The sequence below is a fragment of the Nerophis lumbriciformis genome, linkage group LG30 (genome assembly GCF_033978685.3).
Source record: "Nerophis lumbriciformis linkage group LG30, RoL_Nlum_v2.1, whole genome shotgun sequence".
NCBI classification, from domain to species: domain Eukaryota; kingdom Metazoa; phylum Chordata; class Actinopteri; order Syngnathiformes; family Syngnathidae; genus Nerophis; species Nerophis lumbriciformis.
In genome coordinates this window covers 19,504,163-19,522,586 of record NC_084577.2, presented here as the reverse complement: position 1 = coordinate 19,522,586, position 18,424 = coordinate 19,504,163, and the positions used below count along the sequence as shown (strand labels likewise).

Genomic DNA, 18,424 nt, shown 5'->3' with positions numbered 1-18,424 from the left:
AATCCACAGTGATGACTGATGGACAATAACAAACGCCAAACATAGCCAACACACTAATCCCCCAATCACACAACACGTACAAACAAGTACACAACTGTGACATACACACAAACATATAACACAGCTACCCCCCCTTTCATTTTCCCAAATACCTTTAATCCCATAAGAGTCACCCCAAGCTCTCGTCACCAAAATGATGATTCTTTGGAAGCAACAATCTTCCGCCGCTGCCTCTCCTTTCCCCGCAACCCCAACTCCCAAACGTAACCAGGGGAGAAAACAAGCCTCGGTGCTTTCAACCGCCTCCGACCTTTTGCAACTCTGCCATCTTTCTTACCCTTAAGAGGCAGCAGGAATGTAACATGAAAAGCTGACTTTTTTTTTTTACTCTAACATCTTTTGGTCTCATCTAAAAAGAAAATGCAGTCAGGTTTTAGCACACTGACCAGTCACATGTTCCTACTGTTTGTCATCTGCCAGCAGATTAAAGAGTTCATACTAAAGGTTCCCCTCTCCTGCTCAGTCCAGCGGGTTTTAAAATGATATTGGATCCTGCTAGCCCCCTATATTTATATAGCGCTTTTCTCTAGTGACTCAAAGCGCTTTTACATAGTGAAACCCAATATCTAAGTGTGGGGGGCGTGGCCTGCGGACCCGCAGCGAAGCGGGGTGTGCCAGGACCGGCTTCGAGATCAGCGACAGGTGCGTAGATGGCACACCTGGGCCTGCTTATCTAATCGCCTGTCACTCTGTTAAAAGGCAGCAGCCGGGAAGGAGAGGGCAGTTGGTGGTGGAGTGCGAGCGAGAGCGAGACAGACGACACACTGGAGGGCACTTGCCTTCCTTGCCTGCAGCAGCAACGCCCGGTACCTGAGCCTGAGCTGCTGCTGGAGCACCCATCCATCCTGCGTTTTTCATCCGAGACACATGGCCTGGACCGTTGTTGCGGGGCCGCAGTTTGGCGACCCCCTGCAAGTCCTCACTCCAACTTTCCCCGATTTTGGACCTTTTCTGTTTCGTTTGGGACTGCGTTATAACGAACGTCTGGAATCTGTTATGTGAGGAGGATGTTCTGTCATGATCCCACATGACGCTTCTATGTTTGTTATTTTCCTGTGTTGAGAACCACTTCCTGTCCTGGTGCTCTTATTCGATCAATATTTCCTGTTTGGTCTCGTTGCTTTGAAGCGCCTATACTTTCTGTTCCTTGTCCTGCCAGCACACCCGCTTCTCATTGTAAAGTACCGTAAGTTCCGGACTATAAGCCGCCACTTTTTTCCTAGGTTTTGCACCCCGCGGCTTTTAAATTGGTGCGGCTAATTTATGGATTTTTTTTTTTTAACTTATGCTATAAAGTAAATACCGTATTTCCTTGAATTAGGGCCGGGGCGGTAATTAATTTAAAACCTCTTCTCACTCCGGCGCTTACCAAAGGCATGCGGTAAATTTAGGCCTGCGCTTATAAATTTGAGTGTGATGTAAGGATACCATCATGAAAAGCACATTTAATTAAAAAAAAAAACGTTATTGTGGTCTTACCTTTACTTATAAATGAAGTCCATGCGCCGCTCCTTCTGAACAGAAGCATCGATAACTTGTTTATAGAAGTCTTCCTTATCTTTCTTCAGTTTTAAAAGTCTCTCTGTCTCGATGGAGATCTTCCTTTAATTATTACCTCCTGCTTCGAATGAAAGTCCAGTTTAGAAAACTGTTGTTGTCACTTCTTCTGCAGCGGAGTAGTCGAAAGAATGATCCCTGGGATCACTAGCGCGCTCTACCACCATGAGGCGGGAGTCATTTAATGACTCATATTTGACACACGCAGCTATATTAATAAGACATTTTTACTGTTCTTTTTAGCATATTCAATAGCTTGGACCTTAAATCCTACTGAATAGCTCTTTATCTTCTTCCCTTTATGCGATTTAAAATTATTGAAATTAGCCATTTTGGAAAATGATGCCTTGAAAGGTGAAGTGTCACTCGTGACGTTACGAGTTTGACCCGGCGGTAAAACGAAGCATATGCTAATTATTCTGCGAAACGAGTTTGACCCGGCGGTAAAACGAGACATGCGCTAATTATTTTGCTAAACAAGTTTGACCCGGCAGTAATTCTAAGCATGCGCTAATTATTTTGCGAAACGAGTTTGACCTGGCGGTAAAACGAGGCATGCGGATAATATATACCCGGCGGCAATTCAAGGAAATACGGTAGTTAAAAAAACCACACACTGAATAGGTGTGTTATTGTTTGTGCTATGGTTTTCTCACTGCATGTACTGCGGTGCTGCATTGCCCATCTGTTTAGATTTATTTTTTTAAATCTACCGGAAGTACAGTTGTCGTTTGGCTGTCCATAGCGTTTCTACTCATATGGATTCTTCATTCATCACTCCAAGCAACGTTTGTAAGTTTTACAATGTAACTAAAACAATGTTTTCTTACTAAACCGTCCCATGTGTGTTGTCTGTAGGAGTGTTTTTTTGCATATTTGATGAAGCTAGCTTCGTTAGCATTAGCTACTATGCTAACACGCTTACTACCAGTGTCTTTGTTAGTATTATTAACTTACGATGGCATTCTTTTCGTATTGTTTGTAAGACGTCACCGTGGAGTTATTAAGTCTGTTAAGCTGATTGGAGAGCTGGCTTCCGCAGCTGGTGGGTCCATGACGATGACTTCTGTTTTGTCTGATCCCACGTTTTACTGCCTCGTTACAGTAAACAATTAAGGTATGTAAATAAACATTTACAAAATGCTTATGTGTTAATAAAGAATGTTACAACATGTGACTTTCTTAGAATAATTATGTCTATATTATCACACAACTTTTATGCTTAAGGGCCGTTGCTATAGTTATCGTCAATTGTGCTGAAGTGGTATTTTTCTTTGTCTGTGCAAAAGCTGGCAATCCAAAAGATTGCAAGTCAGTCTGGTATCAGTGTCTGCTGACTGCCAAGGCCGAACACCGCCGTGACGCAGACAGAGCAGAGACAAGGCGATATCACCAGCGTCAATACATTAGCATTTTTGTATAATCATGTATTGTGTCGAACTGGAGTTGTCGAGATTACCCCCTTCCCTCAGCGACAGCTTCAGTGATGTAAACAGGGACCTCCCAAATAAATAGAGGAAGCACGCGGGCTGGACTTTTAGAACGTAGTTTGGATCTGTAACTAGAATACAGCCCAAAACACGTGTCTCCTCATTGAGCCAAATTGAACTCTGTCTCTGCATGATTCCTTGCTTCTCGTCTGTTCAATAGATGTCATCAGTGTTTGAACCTGACAGACTTATAGTCCAGTGCGGCTAATACATAGAAACAAAAATATTCTAAAATGTAATGGGTGTGGCTTGTATATAGTCCGGAAAATATGGTAGTTCTATTTAGGTCCACCTGCTTCCCTTCTTCAGGGCTGGTCCATTATTTGGTGTGTGCTGTTTTTTTTTCAGATTTTCTGCTAGACTTTTGTTATTTTTCTATTGCCTGGTTCCTATTAAACGACCTTCTGCCTGCAAGACGCATCTTGGGATCACTACAACAGCTGGCATGCGGCATCGTCACACTTTGGCTTCAAATCGAATGAATGAATGAATGTATCACTGTACTGTCTGAAAAGTTGAAAATGTGGGTTAGGGCCCCTTTAGGGACAACTGTGGAGTGAGGAAGCAGAGATACAATAGGAAGGGGAATCACATGTTTACCTGACACATGAAACATGACAAATTGGGGGTGTCAGAGTAATTTTATGTATGTTATCACAAAAGTTTCCGTTTTGAGAATCTTCCGGCGAGCAGACAGAGGCTGTCTTTGTTGCACCAAGCCAAAGGCTTGTAAAATTCCATTGTGTACGATGGGAGGAGACGGGAGGGGTTATCTATTGTGATCCAAGACCTCTCTCGAAAACCTCCCGGGACAAATATTCTCCCGAAAATCTCCCGATTTTCAGCCGGAGCTGGAAGCCACGCCCCCTCCAGCTCCATACGGACCTGAGTGAAGACAGCCTTTTTTCATGACGGGAGGACAACAGGGTGACAAGAACTAAATCATCCAGACTAGAGATAAATTGTATTATTATGTTTATTTTACCTAAAAATAAATATATTTATTAATTTAAAAGTCTTGTTAAGAGTCTTGTTCACGAGTGAGGGAAGAGTGGATCGTGAGATCGACAGGCGGATCGGTGCGGCGTCTTCAGTAATGCGGATGCTGTATCGATCCGTTGTGGTGAAGAAGGAGCTGAGCCGGAAGGCAAAGCTCTCAATTTACCGGTCGATCTACGTTCCCATCCTCACCTATGGTCATGAGCTTTGGGTTATGACCGAAAGGACAAGATCACGGGTACAAGCGGCCGAAATGAGTTTCCTCCGCCGGGTGGCGGGGCTCTCCCTTAGAGATAGGGTGAGAAGCTCTGCCATCCGGGAGGAGCTCAAAGTAAAGCCGCTGCTCCTCCACATCGAGAGGAGCCAGATGAGGTGGTTCGGGCATCTGGTCAGGATGCCACCTGAACGCCTCCCTAGGGAGGTGTTTAGGGCACGTCCGACTGGTAGGAGGCCGCGGGGAAGACCCAGGACACGTTGGGAAGACTATGTCTCCCGGCTGGCCTGGGAACGCCTCGGGGTCCCACAGGAAGAGCTGGACGAAGTGGCTGGGGAGAGGGAAGTCTGGGCTTCCCTGCTTAGGCTGCTGCCCCCGCGACCCGACCTCGGATAAGCGGAAGAAGATGGATGGATGGAATTTAAAAAAAAAAATAAAAAAATACATTTTTACTATATTTTGCTAAAAACATCAAAATGAATTGTATTTTTATTTGTATTTTTTTGTGACTCCTTATTACATCCAGCCATAGAATTATACATTAAAATAAACATATTTGAAATAATTGATTTTAAATTATCATAATAATTCATTTAAAATGACCATATTTAATTATTAAAATAATTGCCTGTTTATCAACAACTTTAGCATTTTATTCATTACATTTTGAAACTCTCAGAAGCCAAGTTATGTTATCCATCCATCCATCCATCCATCCATTTTCTACCGCTTATTCCCTTTGGGGTCGCGGGGGGCGCTGGAGCCTATCTCAGCTACAATCGGGCGGAAGGCGGGGTACACCCTGGACAAGTCGCCACCTCATCGCAGGGCCAACACAGAAGTTATGTTATATTCCTTAATATTTATTTATGCAAGTTTGAAGTATCAATTATTTAAACACAGTTTTGTTTGCATATTTTCAGGATGTAGATATCTATATATATATATATATATATATATATATATATACATATATATATATGAAATACTTGACTTGGTGAATTCTAGCTGTCAATATACTCCTCCCCTCTTAACCACGCCCCCAACCACGCCCCGCCTCACCCCCGACCACGCCCCCACCCCCCACCTCCCGAAATCAGAGGTCTCAAGGTTGGCAAGTATGTCTTTTTCTTTTGTGTTAATGTGACCGAAAACAATGGCTGTTTGCATACCCCCCCATTCCTTTAGAAACAGCTGTTGTTATGTAAACAGTGAATATCCAAATAAAGGAGGAGACGTGAACCTTTTTTTGTTAGAGCGTAATGACACTGTACAAGGGTACAGATGTACACGTTTCTCCTCACTCAGCCAAATTGAATTCTGTCTCTGTTTGATTCTTTGCTTCTTGTCTGTTTTAATAGATGTCATCGATGTTTAAACCTGACCGGGGGGGTTTAACTATACTCTTCAGCCGCCAGATGGCAGTAGAAAGTGTTTGTGGCAAATCCAACTTTGTTATGTAGAGTGGCACTTTCCATCATTTTCAGCAGACTGCATTGCAAAATGATTATCCACCCAGGCCTGGGGCCATAAGACTCCCTTCCAACTGTTGTATTTCACTCGTTTAGTGTGTGTGCGCATGTGGGAGAGTATGACAGATCTCAGGCACTTACATAATTGATGACTTTGAGCTGGAGAGAGGCTGCATCCAGGTCATAAAGCTCACCTGGAAGACAGGATGGAGAGGGAGAGTGATGACTGCGAAACGAGAGGAGAAAGGGCAAAAAAAAAGAAAACAACGCATTGAGAGACAGGAATGCAGAACATGGAGACAAGTCGACGGAAAAGCAATCCACAGAGGGATGCTTTGTGACAGAGAGGTCAGGGAGAGGCGACCAAGAAGCAGCAAACACGGGCTGCAATAATGACGACAAGACAAGTGAAACGTCGCTGTCAAGATTACAAGAAGAAGAAAGAAGGGAGGCCGAAAGACTGGGGAAGAAGGCACGGGGCCACACTTGTTTGTCGACAATCACAGAGGAGTAAATAAAGCGGACGAGTGCTGGGGTCTCCTGGAGCGCCATTAGCAAGTCCGGTTTCATTATGCATGACGTTATAAACATTCAATAGTACAAAGTACCGCCAGAACGACCGGCATTAAACTACAGTAGCGCAGTAGGCCTAAGTATTCATTAAAAACAAAGTCAGAGGATTTATTTAACAAGTATTTAATATTTCAGCCACAGTAACTTTACACACAGTTTGAATAGTAACACTGTGTTTGAGTATTGGAAAATAAAACACTACTCACATGCACACATACTGTGGTTTATCCGTTATACAGTGCGGTAGAGCCGAATAGGAAAAAAATATGTCTAATTTAAACTCCCCTGAAGAGCAGGTAAACCTGCGAAACAGGCTTGTATATGATGACATATATAATACTGTGATTTTTTGGCATACTGCCAAATTTTGAACCTCAAATTAATGTTGTACGGATAAAAGAATATTTCACTTAAATGTTGTTTCCAAATACAATATTAGTATAAGAAGTCCAGGAAGCTCTGTTACTTTGTAAAAGTTCCCTCTTAAAAGCCTCTCCATCCATCCATCCTTCCATTTTCTACCGCTTGTCCCGTACGGCAGTGGTCCCCAACCACTGGTACCGGTCCGTGGATCGATTGGTACCGGGCCGCACAAGAAATAAAAAATATATATAAAAAAAAAAAAAAAATGTTTTTTTATTTTTTTATTAAATCAACATACAAAACACAAGATACACTTACAATTAGTGCACCAACCCAACATACCTCACTCATTCACACTCGCACAAAAGGGTTGTTTCTTTCTGTTATTAATATTCTGGTTCCTACATTATATATCAATATAGATCAATACAGTCTGCAGGGATACAGTCCGTAAGCACATGATTGTATTTTTTTATGACAAAAAAATAAATAAAAATAAAATAAAAAATAAAAATACCCCCAGCCCCCCACACCGGTCAGTAGGACAAATTTTCAAGCGTTGACCGGTCCGCAGCTACAAAAAGGTTTGGGACCACTGCCGTACGGGGTCTCATCTCTAATAATTTTGCCGCCTCTTTAGGGATGATTTCTCCGTATATTGCTGTGCGATTAGTAAGAATAATAACGACACACTTACAATTCATACATCACACAGGCTGCACAAAGTCATGGCTTCAAACTAAGACACTGGCCGACAGTAGGAAAGCCATTCATATGGACCCTTTCGTGGCGGTTTACCTGACACATGAAACGTGACGAATTTGGGGGGAGTGCAGTAAAATGTGTTTTGTGGCAATTCCAACTTTGAACACAGCGCCAGTTGCAATGCAGAATGCCACTTTCCATCATTGTCAGCAGACTGCATTGGAAAATGATTACACCCCCCCCCCCACTTCCTCTCACGCGAGATCCATCAAAAAACAGGGCCATATGAATCCCTTCCCTACTGGGGCGTCCAAACTTTTCCCACTGAAAAAAAGCCCATTTTGATATCTTTCATTTAAAAAAGTCAGTACTATATATATATTGTAACCCTGAGAGCTCCCCTCAATTTTGGTATATATTAAAGATCCTAGGGACCCAAAATGTATTTAAGTGTTAAAAATTAGTCACATATTAAGATATATTTTTTAAACTTTCAACACTTAAATATCTATAGATCAAATATCTGTTGCCATAAAGTTGTCATTTTTTCAATCTTTTATGCCCGCCCTTTTTTTTTTACCCAACAAAAACCACACTTTGTAGGGCGCAACATAGCATAGTCAAATCACCAAATGATTCCCGAGCGCGGCGCACGCTGCTGCTCACTGCTCCCCTCACCTCCAAGGGGGTGAACATGGGGATGGGTCAAATGCAGAGGACAAGTTTCACCACACCTAGTGTGTGTGTGTGACAATCATTGGAACTTTAACTTTAACTTTAATAAAGTTGTAATTTTTTCAATCTTTTATGACCCCCCTTTTTTTTTACCCATGAAAAACCATGTTTTTTGACCCCCAAAAAAACACACTTTGTAGGGCGCAACATAGCACATTGAGCTCCCTGGAAAAAGCTACTTCCTCGTTAGACATCATACCACAGCACTGCCATCTAATGTCTTGGAGGTGCAACTGCATTGCAAATTAATACAAGATATAAAGTTAAAGTACCAATGATTGTCACACACACACTAGGTGTGGTGAAATTTGTCCTCTGCATTTGACCCATCCCCTTGTTCACCCCCTGGGAGGTGAGGGGAGCAGTGAGCAGCAGCGGTGCCACGCCCGGGAATCATTTTTAGTGATTTAAACCCCAATTCCAACCCTTGATGCTGAGTGCCAAGCAGGGAGGTAACGGGTCCCATTTTTATAGTCTTTGGTATGACTCGGCCGGGGTTTGAACTCACAACCTACCGAAATAACAACTTGACAGCACAGTTATCTTAATCAGCTCATTTTAAAATAATACATTAAAACATTTTTTTTTATTATTGAACAATTTACATTTATTAACACACAAAACTACTGAAAATTGGTACCGTCGAGTACTGGTATCGATTCCCAGGTACCGGGAATTGGTACTGTATCGGTTATCGGGTTGGAACTGGGGGTTAAATCACCAAAAATTCTGCCCACTGCTCCCCTCACCTCCCAGGGGGTGATCAAAGGTGATGGGTCAAATGCAGAGAATAATTTCGCCACACCTAGTGTGTGTGTGACAATCATTGGTACTTTAACTTTAACTTTAAAATGTGACAGTTGAATTATGAAATATTCAGTTTTTAAATGTTTCATCATGACAGCTGAGGCTGTGCCACAAATTCCCAGATCTGTAAATCAGCACGTCCTCGGAGGTGTGCGTGCGCGCGCGTTTACGTACCGCAGAGTTGCAGGATGTTGTGGTCCAACTCGCAGTAGTCCTGCTCAGAGACGTTGAGTTGCAGCAGTGCATTGTGGGACTGGATCGGCGAGGGGCTGAGGGGGGGCCTCTGGTAGGACGCCTGAACAAGCTGGACGCGCACACATGCCACCGACACCTGTGTGACGTCACGCACACACACACACACACACATATACACACGCATGAGTAGGGATGTATATTGTTAGGATTTTGTCGATACTGATACCAGTATCGATATTCCTTATCGATATCGGTATTCATCGGTACCATACTGTATGTACTTTGTGTGAATAAAGAGGTTGTGCACCAGCAACATCATGTAACATCTCACAGCAGGGAAGTCATTTATCAACACCTGCTTTTTAAGTCTTAAACAAGTCAACGACAGTATGTGTGCATGTGCAGCGCACTTTTTATGCCATCACCTTGTAAAGACCACACAGATCCAGCACTGTGTTTCTAATCATTACAATTACACGCAGTATATCCATCCATCTTCCACCGCTTGCCTCTATAATAACAACATTTAAAATAATAGTAATTCAATCATAAAGTACATTAATATTAATGTATGGTACGTTCATTCACAAACCTTTAACATTATATATCAAATATGTAATAAAAATCAATACCATCAATTAGCATGTTAGGTGGGTGTGCATTTTGTAACAATAGGAATTCTTATTGGTGTTTATGTTGCACACGGACAAATATGAATGAATGAAATAATATTATTTTGGTCATATAATCAACCTACATACAGTGTATATATATATATATATATATATATATATATATATATATATATATATATATATATAATATACATATATATAATCATATTTATACATTAGGTCAGGAAAAAACAGGCTATTTCATCCCTACAAGCCTGTTTCGCAGGGGAGTTTAAATTAGACATATGTTTTCCTGACCGAACGTATATTCCGCTCTACCACACTGTATAACTGATAAACCACAGTAACCTTGGATATATATATATATATATATATATATATATACATATATATATATATATATATATATATATATATATATATATATATATATATATATATATATATATTTATATATATATGTATATATATATATATATCCATATTAATACACATATATACACACAAACACATATATACAGTATATACACATACTGTATATACGTACATACATACATACATACATATATATATATATGTGTGTGTGTGTGTATATATATATATATATCCATATTAATACACACATATACACACAAATATATATATATACACATACTGTATATACGTACATACATACATATATATATATGTATATATATATATATATATATATATATGTATGTATGTACGTATATACAGTATGTGTATATATATATATGTTTGTGTGTATATGTGGGTATATATATATATATATATATATATATATATATATATATATATATATATATATATATATATATATATATATATATATATATATATATATATATATATATATATGTGTATGTGTGTGTGTGTGTATATATGCATACATAGATTAAATAAATGATAAATGGGTTGTACTTGTATAGCGCTTTTCTACCTTCAAGGTACTCAAAGCGCTTTGACACTACTTCCACATTTACCCATTCACACACACATTCACACACTGATGGAGGGAGCTGCCATGCAAGGCGCTAACCAGCACCCATCAGGAGCAAGGGTGAAGTGTCTTGCTCAGGACACAACGGACATGACGAGGTTGGAACTAGGTGGGGATTGAACCAGGGACCCTCGGGCCGCGCACGGCCATTCTATTTTTTGTGTGGTTTAATATTGGCCTGTTGATGAAGTGCTCCCTAGTGGCGTTCACTTCAAACTGACACTAACTATTTTTAGGGACTTTTGAGGAGAAAATATTGATATGTTACAACTTTTTGTGTGGTGTTGCTTCCTTATTTGTGATTAATCCAAGCGGATTATTATCTACCCGTGCGTACTAGCGACACTTGAATTGAATGTGACAGCATGTCATAATGACGACGATCAACTGGATAAAAAAATATTGATAGAACTATCATTATGCCAGAATCTTAAGGATCCTCTTGGACCGACCCAATTAGAAACCGGTACCAAAAAATACCGGTACACGGTATAAGGGATGAGTACCCGTATTTTTTGGTACCGGTTCCTAATTAGGTCCATGAGGACCGTGAAGATTCTGGACTAACGATACTGCTATCGACGTAATTATGACACGCTGTCACGTTCAGTTCAGCTGCCGCTGCTACACATTGAAATCAGCTTTGAGTAATGACAAATAAGGAAGCAACACCACACAAAAGTTTGTAAACACAACAATATTTCCTCCGTAAAAGTTCCTCAAAGTCACACACGCTGTGTCAGTTTGAAGTGAACACACTTTCCTCCCGACGAGTCACGGCCGCGTTTTTTCAACCGTCCTCTTAGCGATCCATTAATCCACAAGCCAATATGAATCCACCCATGAAAAACTGAGGTGATATGATAATCCATCAAATTGCTTACAAATTACACTTGCTTATTGAGTCCTTTTATTTACATAATACACACTACACACACACATACATCGGAAGCTGTCAACACTCAATATGGCTTTCGGTCCGTCACTCAAATACGTCCGTGTGCAACGTAAACACAAATACCAATTCCTATTGTTACAAAATGGACACCCTCATTAATTGATTGTATTGATTTATATGATATATTTGATATGATATATCATGTAAACCAGGGGTGCTCACACTTTTTCTGCAGGCGAGCTACTTTTCAATTGATCAAGTCGTGGGGATCTACCTCATTCATATATATAATTTACATGTACTTATTTATGAAATATATGTTTTTGTTAACAAGTTAAAGGTGTTTAATGATAATGCAAACATGTTTAACACATATAGTTAATATTGTTAAAAAAATTAAAGGTGTTTAATGATAATACAAGTATGTTTAATACATATAGTTAATATTGTTAACAAGTAAAAGGTGTTTAAAGATAATGCAAGCATGTTTAACACAGTTAATATTGTTAAAAAATTAAAGGTGTTTAATGATAATACAAGCATGTTTAATACATATAGTTAATATTGTTAACAAGTTAAAGGTTTTAATGATAATACAAGCATGTTTAACACATAGTTAATATTGTTAAAAAATTAAAGGTGTTTAATGATAATACAAGAATGTTTAATACATATAGTTAATATTGTTAACAACTTAAAGGTGTTTAAAGATTATACAAGCATGTTTAACACATATAGTTAATATTGTTAATAAGTTAAAAGTGTTTAAAGATAATACAAGCATGTTTAACACATACAGTTAATATTGTTAATAAGTTAAAGGTGTTTAAAGATAATACAAGCATGTTTAACACATATAGATTCCTTTCTTTCATGAAGACAAGAATATAAGTTGGTGTATTACCTGATTCTGATGACTTGCATTGATAGGAATCAGACAGCGGTGCTGATATTGTCCGCATTTTCGAATGGAGGAGAAAAAAAGTCCTCCTTCTGTCCAATACCACATGAAAGTGGTTGGTTTTTGGCATCTTATTTGTCCAGCTTCCGTACTCCTTTGTATACACTTTACAAGAAATACATTGTCGGCAAACTCCGTAGCTTGCTAGCTTGTGCACGCCAGCTTTCTGAGACTCTTATTTTGTTAGCGCAACTGTCCAACTGTGCAGTCGGTCTTTGGAGTTTTGACGACAGGTATGGCGCCAGTCTGTTGAAATAAAGTGTTTCTCGCCTTCCAGTCGGTAATTTTAATGAGCTGGCAGCAGCCAGCGTCATCTCAGAAGACCCTCGGGTGCCGTGAATGTCAATCAAGTGACGAAAGTGACGTCATAGTGAAGCTTTATGATCGCTCATTTTTAGGACTATTTTTTTAATGCCTGGCTGGTGATCGACTGACACACCCTCCGAGATCGACCGGTAGCTCGCGATCGACGTAATGAGCACCCCTGATGTAAACAGTATGTTTACATATATGCCATATATTAGTGTAATTGTAATGAATAGAAACACAGTGAAAGATCTGTGTAGAACTGCATTTCACACTTAAAAAAAACAGGTATTAATAAAAGACTTTCCTGCACTGAGATGTTACACACTAATAAATGTTAGGTTAAAAAATAACCCAATTTTAACCCAACTGCTGGTTCAGAAAGGACAAAACCCTTATTTGAGTTATTTTAACTCAACATTTTGGGTTCATTTTTTTCAATCCAACTTTTGCGTAGCATTATCGAAATAAAACGTTGAGTTATGATAACTTAATGTTGGGTTATTCCCAACCCAACTATTGGGTTGAATTACTTAACCCAAAAGTTGAGTTATGCTAACTCAATGTTGGGTGATTGTAAATAATGTTAATGAGATTAATCCATATCAAATATCCCTTCAATGATAAAGTAACTTTTTAATAAAAAAAAAAGTATTTTAGCCCAAAAATACGTTACAAAAATGGTTCATAATTTTGAAAACCCATAAATGTAGTTAAAATAATACCCTCATAACCCAAAAAATTTAGTCCTCCTCATAAAAATAACTCCAAAATTTAACCCAACACTAGCAACTCATACATAAATAACCCAGCATAACACATCATGTTGGAGGTGTTCAACCTCTTGTGCTAATAATTTATTTTTATTTTTATTGTCTGCATTTTAATGTTGCTTTTATTTTCTTTCATTTCAATTTGTTGTCTGTGAAGCACTTTGAGTCTGCCTTGTGTATGAAAAGTGCTCTACAAATAAAGTTGCCTTGCCTTGCCTAATAGAACTGCTAATTAAAATGCATTTTTCCCTCATCTTTATTTCCACAAAGAGTACCGATAAAAAACGGTATCGATCAGGGTATCGTATGGATAAAATCTTAAAAATATACAACCCTACATACACTATATTGCCAAAAGTATTTGGCCACCTGCCTTGACTCACATATGAACTTGAAGTGCCATCCCATTCCTAACCCATAGGGTTCAATATGATGTCGGTCCACCTTTTGCAGCTATTACAGCGTCACCTCTTCTGGGAAGGCTGTCCACAAGGTTGCGGAGAGTCTTTATAGGAATTTTAGACCATTCTTCCAAAAGCGCATCGGTGATGTCACACACTGATGTTGGTCGAGAAGGCCAGTCTCCGTTCTAATTCATACCAAAGGTGTTCTCTCCGGTTCAAGTCAGGACTCTGTGCAGGCCAGTCAAGTTCATCCACACCAGACTCTGTCTTCCATGTCTCTATGGACTTTGCTTTGTGCACTGGTGCACAGTCATGTTGGAAGAGGAAGGGGCCCGCTCCAAACTGTTCCCATAAGGTCGGGAGCATGGAATTGTCCAAAATGTTTTGGTATCCTGGAGCATTCAAAGTTCCTTTCACTGGAACTAAGGGGCCAAGCCCAACTCCTGAAAAACAACCCCACACTATAATTCCTCCTCCACCAAATTTCACAATGCAGTCCGAAATGTAGCGTTCTCCTGGCAACCTCCAAACCCAGACTCGCCCATCAGATCGCCAGATGGAAAAGCGTGATTCATCACTCTCGAGAAGGCGTCTCCACTGCTCTGGAGTCCAGTGGCGACGTGCTTTGCATTGGACTTGGTGATGTATGGCTTAGATGCAGCTGCTCGGCCCTTCAAACCCATTCCGTGAAGCTCTCTGCGTACTGTACGTGGGCTAATTGGAAGTTTGAAGCTCTGTAGCAACTGACTGTGCAGAAAGTCTTTGCACTATGCGCTTCAGCATCCGCTGACCCCTCTCTGTCAGTTTACGTGGCCTACCACTTGGTGGCTGAGTTGCTGTTGTTCCCAAACTCTTCCATTTTCTTATAATATAGTCGACTTTGGAATATTTAGGAGCGAGGGAATTTCACGACTGGATTTGTTGCACAGGTGGCATCCTATGACAGTTCCACGCTGGAAATCACTGAAAGCAGCCCATTCTTTCACAAATGTTTGTAGAAACAGTCTCCATGCCTAAGTGCTTGCTTGATTTTATACACCTGTGGCCGGGCCAAGTTATTAGGACACCTGATTCTCATCATTTGGATGGGTGGCCAAATACTTTTGGCAAAATATATATATATATATATATATGTGTATGAGCGCATTTATTTGTGCTAAGACTAAAAGGTGGGCGTCTGATCTGAAATACAAAGCATCTGTCTGCTTTTTATAAAGTAAACACAAGGTCAAAGCTCGTTGATATGCAGAATGTGCGTCGTCGAGGGGAAAAAAAAGACAAGGTCGAAACATCAGATAGCCAAAGTCGGCGAGATAAACGTACATGTTTCTCCAGCGTGTTGAGGTGCACTTCATCCTGATCAGTGAGGGGGCTGCAGCCCACCTGCAACACGGAAAATATCAAATCAACACTGCAAAAACTGAAATCTAAGTAAGATGAAATATCTCAAATAAGGGTGACATTTGCTTATTTTCTGTCTGATAAGATAATTCTTCTCACTAAGCAGATTTTATGTGATTGTTTTACTTGTTTTAAGGGTTTTGGTCCTAAATGATCTCAGTAAGATGTTACAGCTTGTTGCTGAGATTTTATGACCTATATTGAGTAAAACATGCTTGAAACTAGAATATCAACTGTTGCAAAGCTGTGTCATCAAAACTCACAAGTATAAAACTACTTTTTTAAAGTAATAATTTCTTATTTCAAGCATGAAAAAAAAAATCATGACTTTGACACAATTTAAAAGGGATGACAGCCAAATGGACTTTGCTGTTTTATTTTCAATGAAACAATAGAGAATACGTACTTATATAGTAGTACAATTGGCACGGTACAGCAAACTGACAGTTAATATTTAAACATTTAACATTTCTAACAATTTTGAACATGCACATTCAGATTAATTCTTCAATATTACAATTAAAAACATTTTGGCCGGGGACCGGGCTGTATATATGCGCACTAATTGACTGAAAGAGCACGCACTTGGCGCGATGATGTCATGTTATCGATGGGAAAATGCATTTTTAGACAATATGATTTGTCTGAGCGGCTAATAGACTCCGAGAGTAACAAGTGCATACTTGCCAACCCTCCCGGATTTTCCGGGAGACTCCCGAAATTCAGCGCCTCTCCCGAAAACCTCCCGGGACAAATTTTCTCCCAAAAATCTCCCGAAATTCAGGCGGAGCTGGAGGCCACGCCCCCTCCAGCTCCATGCGGACACAATATAAAGAACGTCGTCTACAGTAAAGCAGTCCGTCTGCCGTAAACAGCAATGTTGTGACACTCTTAAACAGGACAATACTGCCATCTAGTGCATTTGATGAAAGCACTTTTGTGCGTGCCACACAGCAATGCATCATCAGAGAGGGTGTTCAGCATGGTTAGAAAGATAGTGACAGAGAATAGAACAAGGATGGACAATTCAACCCTTAACTCAACAATGAGTAGATGAGTGTTATGTGTGTGTATATATGTGTTATAAATAAATTAACACTGAAATTCAAGTATTTCTTTTATTTATATATATATATATATAGCTAGAATTCACTGAAAGTCAATTATTTCTTATATATATATATATATATATATATATATATATATATATATATATGAAATACTTGACTTGGTGAATTCTAGCTGTAAATATACTCCTCCCCTCTTAACCACGCCCCCAACCACGCCCCGCCCCAACCACGTCCCCCGCACCCACCCCCCACCTCCCGAAATTGGAGGTCTCAAGGTTGGCAAGTATGCAAGTGGTTGCCTATACTGGCTCACCTGCACTGGCTTCCTGTGCACTTAAGATGTGACTTTAAGGTTTTACTACTTACGTATAAAATACTACACGGTCTAGCTCCGTCCTATCTTGTCGATTGCATTGTACCATATGTCCCGGCAAGAAATCTGCGTTCAAAGAACTCTGGCTTATTAGTGATTGCCAGAGCCCAAAAAAAGTCTGCAGGCTATAGAGCGTTTTCTATTCGGGCTCCAGTACTATGGAATGCCCTCCCGGTAACAGTTAGAGATGCTACCCCAGTAGAAGCATTTAAGTCCCATCTTAAAACTAATTTGTATACTCTAGCCTTTAAATAGCCCCCCTTTTTTAGACCAGTTGATCTGCCGTTTCTTTTCTTTTCTCCTCTGCTCCCCCTATCCCTTGTGGAGGGGGAGACACAGGTCCGGTGGCCATGGATGAAGTGCTGGCTGTCCAGAGTCGGGACCTGGGGTGGACCGCTCGCCTGTGCATCGGTTGGGGACATCTCTTCGCTGCTGACCCGTCTCCGCTCGGGATGGTCTCCTGCTAACCCCACTATGGACTGGACTCTTACTATTATGTTGGATCCACTATGGACTGTACTCTCACAATATTATGTTAGACCCACTCGACATCCATTGCATTCGGTCTCCCCTAGAGGGGGGGGGGGGGGGGGGGGTTACCCACATATGCGGTCCTCTCCAAGGTTTCTCATAGTCATTCACATCGATATCCCACTGGGGTGAGTTTTTCCTTGCCCTTATGTGGGCTCTGTACCGAGGATGTCATTGTGGCTTGTGCAGCCCTTTGAGACACTTGTGATTTAGGGCTATATAAATAAACATTGATTGATTGATTGATTGATTGTTGCCTTTCCATTAAGAACAATAAATTAGTTTTTAGTATAAGTTTGCTGGTTTCAAGAAATGTAATGCCGAGCGCATATCATTATGTCAAGATAATGGCGCTAGCATTTACTTAATTTAAGAATATCTTTCAACATATTGAGCAAAAAGGTCTAATTTTTTTCTACCAAGAAAAGTGCACTTGTTATTAGTGAGAATATACTTATTTTAAGGTTTTTTTTAGGTTCATTGAAGTTAGCTAATTTTACTTGTTTTGGAAAGCCAAATGTTCTTGTTCTATTGGCAGATAATTTTGCTTAGTTCAAGTAAAATAATTGTTTTTCTTGTTTTTGAACACTGACTTTTTGCAGTGCAGTCCTTGGTTCTCTCTGTGGACACCCGTCTTGTCCATTGCATGGGACAAACTACCGGTAATAACGTTCTCTCACAAGAACTCACCAGTAAGACAGCAATAGTCTTGGTCCTCTCCTGGTCCAAGATGGGAATAACCACAGCTGGAAAAGAAAAAAAGGACAGAACCAAGGAGGCCATTGATTAAAACTCACTCCCTTTAAGCACCCTTTCATTTCCCTGTCATGTTCTCGCCTCGCTCTTAATCTCTTTTCAATTTGTTTCTCGTGCCCCACTAA

The 18,424-nt window shown here is 40.1% G+C and overlaps 1 protein-coding gene across 4 annotated transcripts in view; it reads right to left on the bottom strand.

Moving 5' to 3' along the window:
- The window catches only part of pde2a (phosphodiesterase 2A), a 509,748-nt gene that overhangs the window by 66,422 nt on the left and 424,902 nt on the right, over nucleotides 1-18,424 (bottom strand). For all 4 annotated transcript variants that reach the window (XM_061925765.1, XM_061925768.1, XM_061925766.1 and 1 more), the window contains 4 exons: nucleotides 18,234-18,289; nucleotides 15,492-15,551; nucleotides 9,150-9,306; nucleotides 5,934-5,986 (listed from right to left, as the gene is read on the bottom strand). In XM_061925765.1, the coding sequence (XP_061781749.1) occupies nucleotides 5,934-5,986; nucleotides 9,150-9,306; nucleotides 15,492-15,551; nucleotides 18,234-18,289 (326 nt within the window). The remainder of the gene's footprint in view (nucleotides 1-5,933; nucleotides 5,987-9,149; nucleotides 9,307-15,491; nucleotides 15,552-18,233; nucleotides 18,290-18,424) is intronic.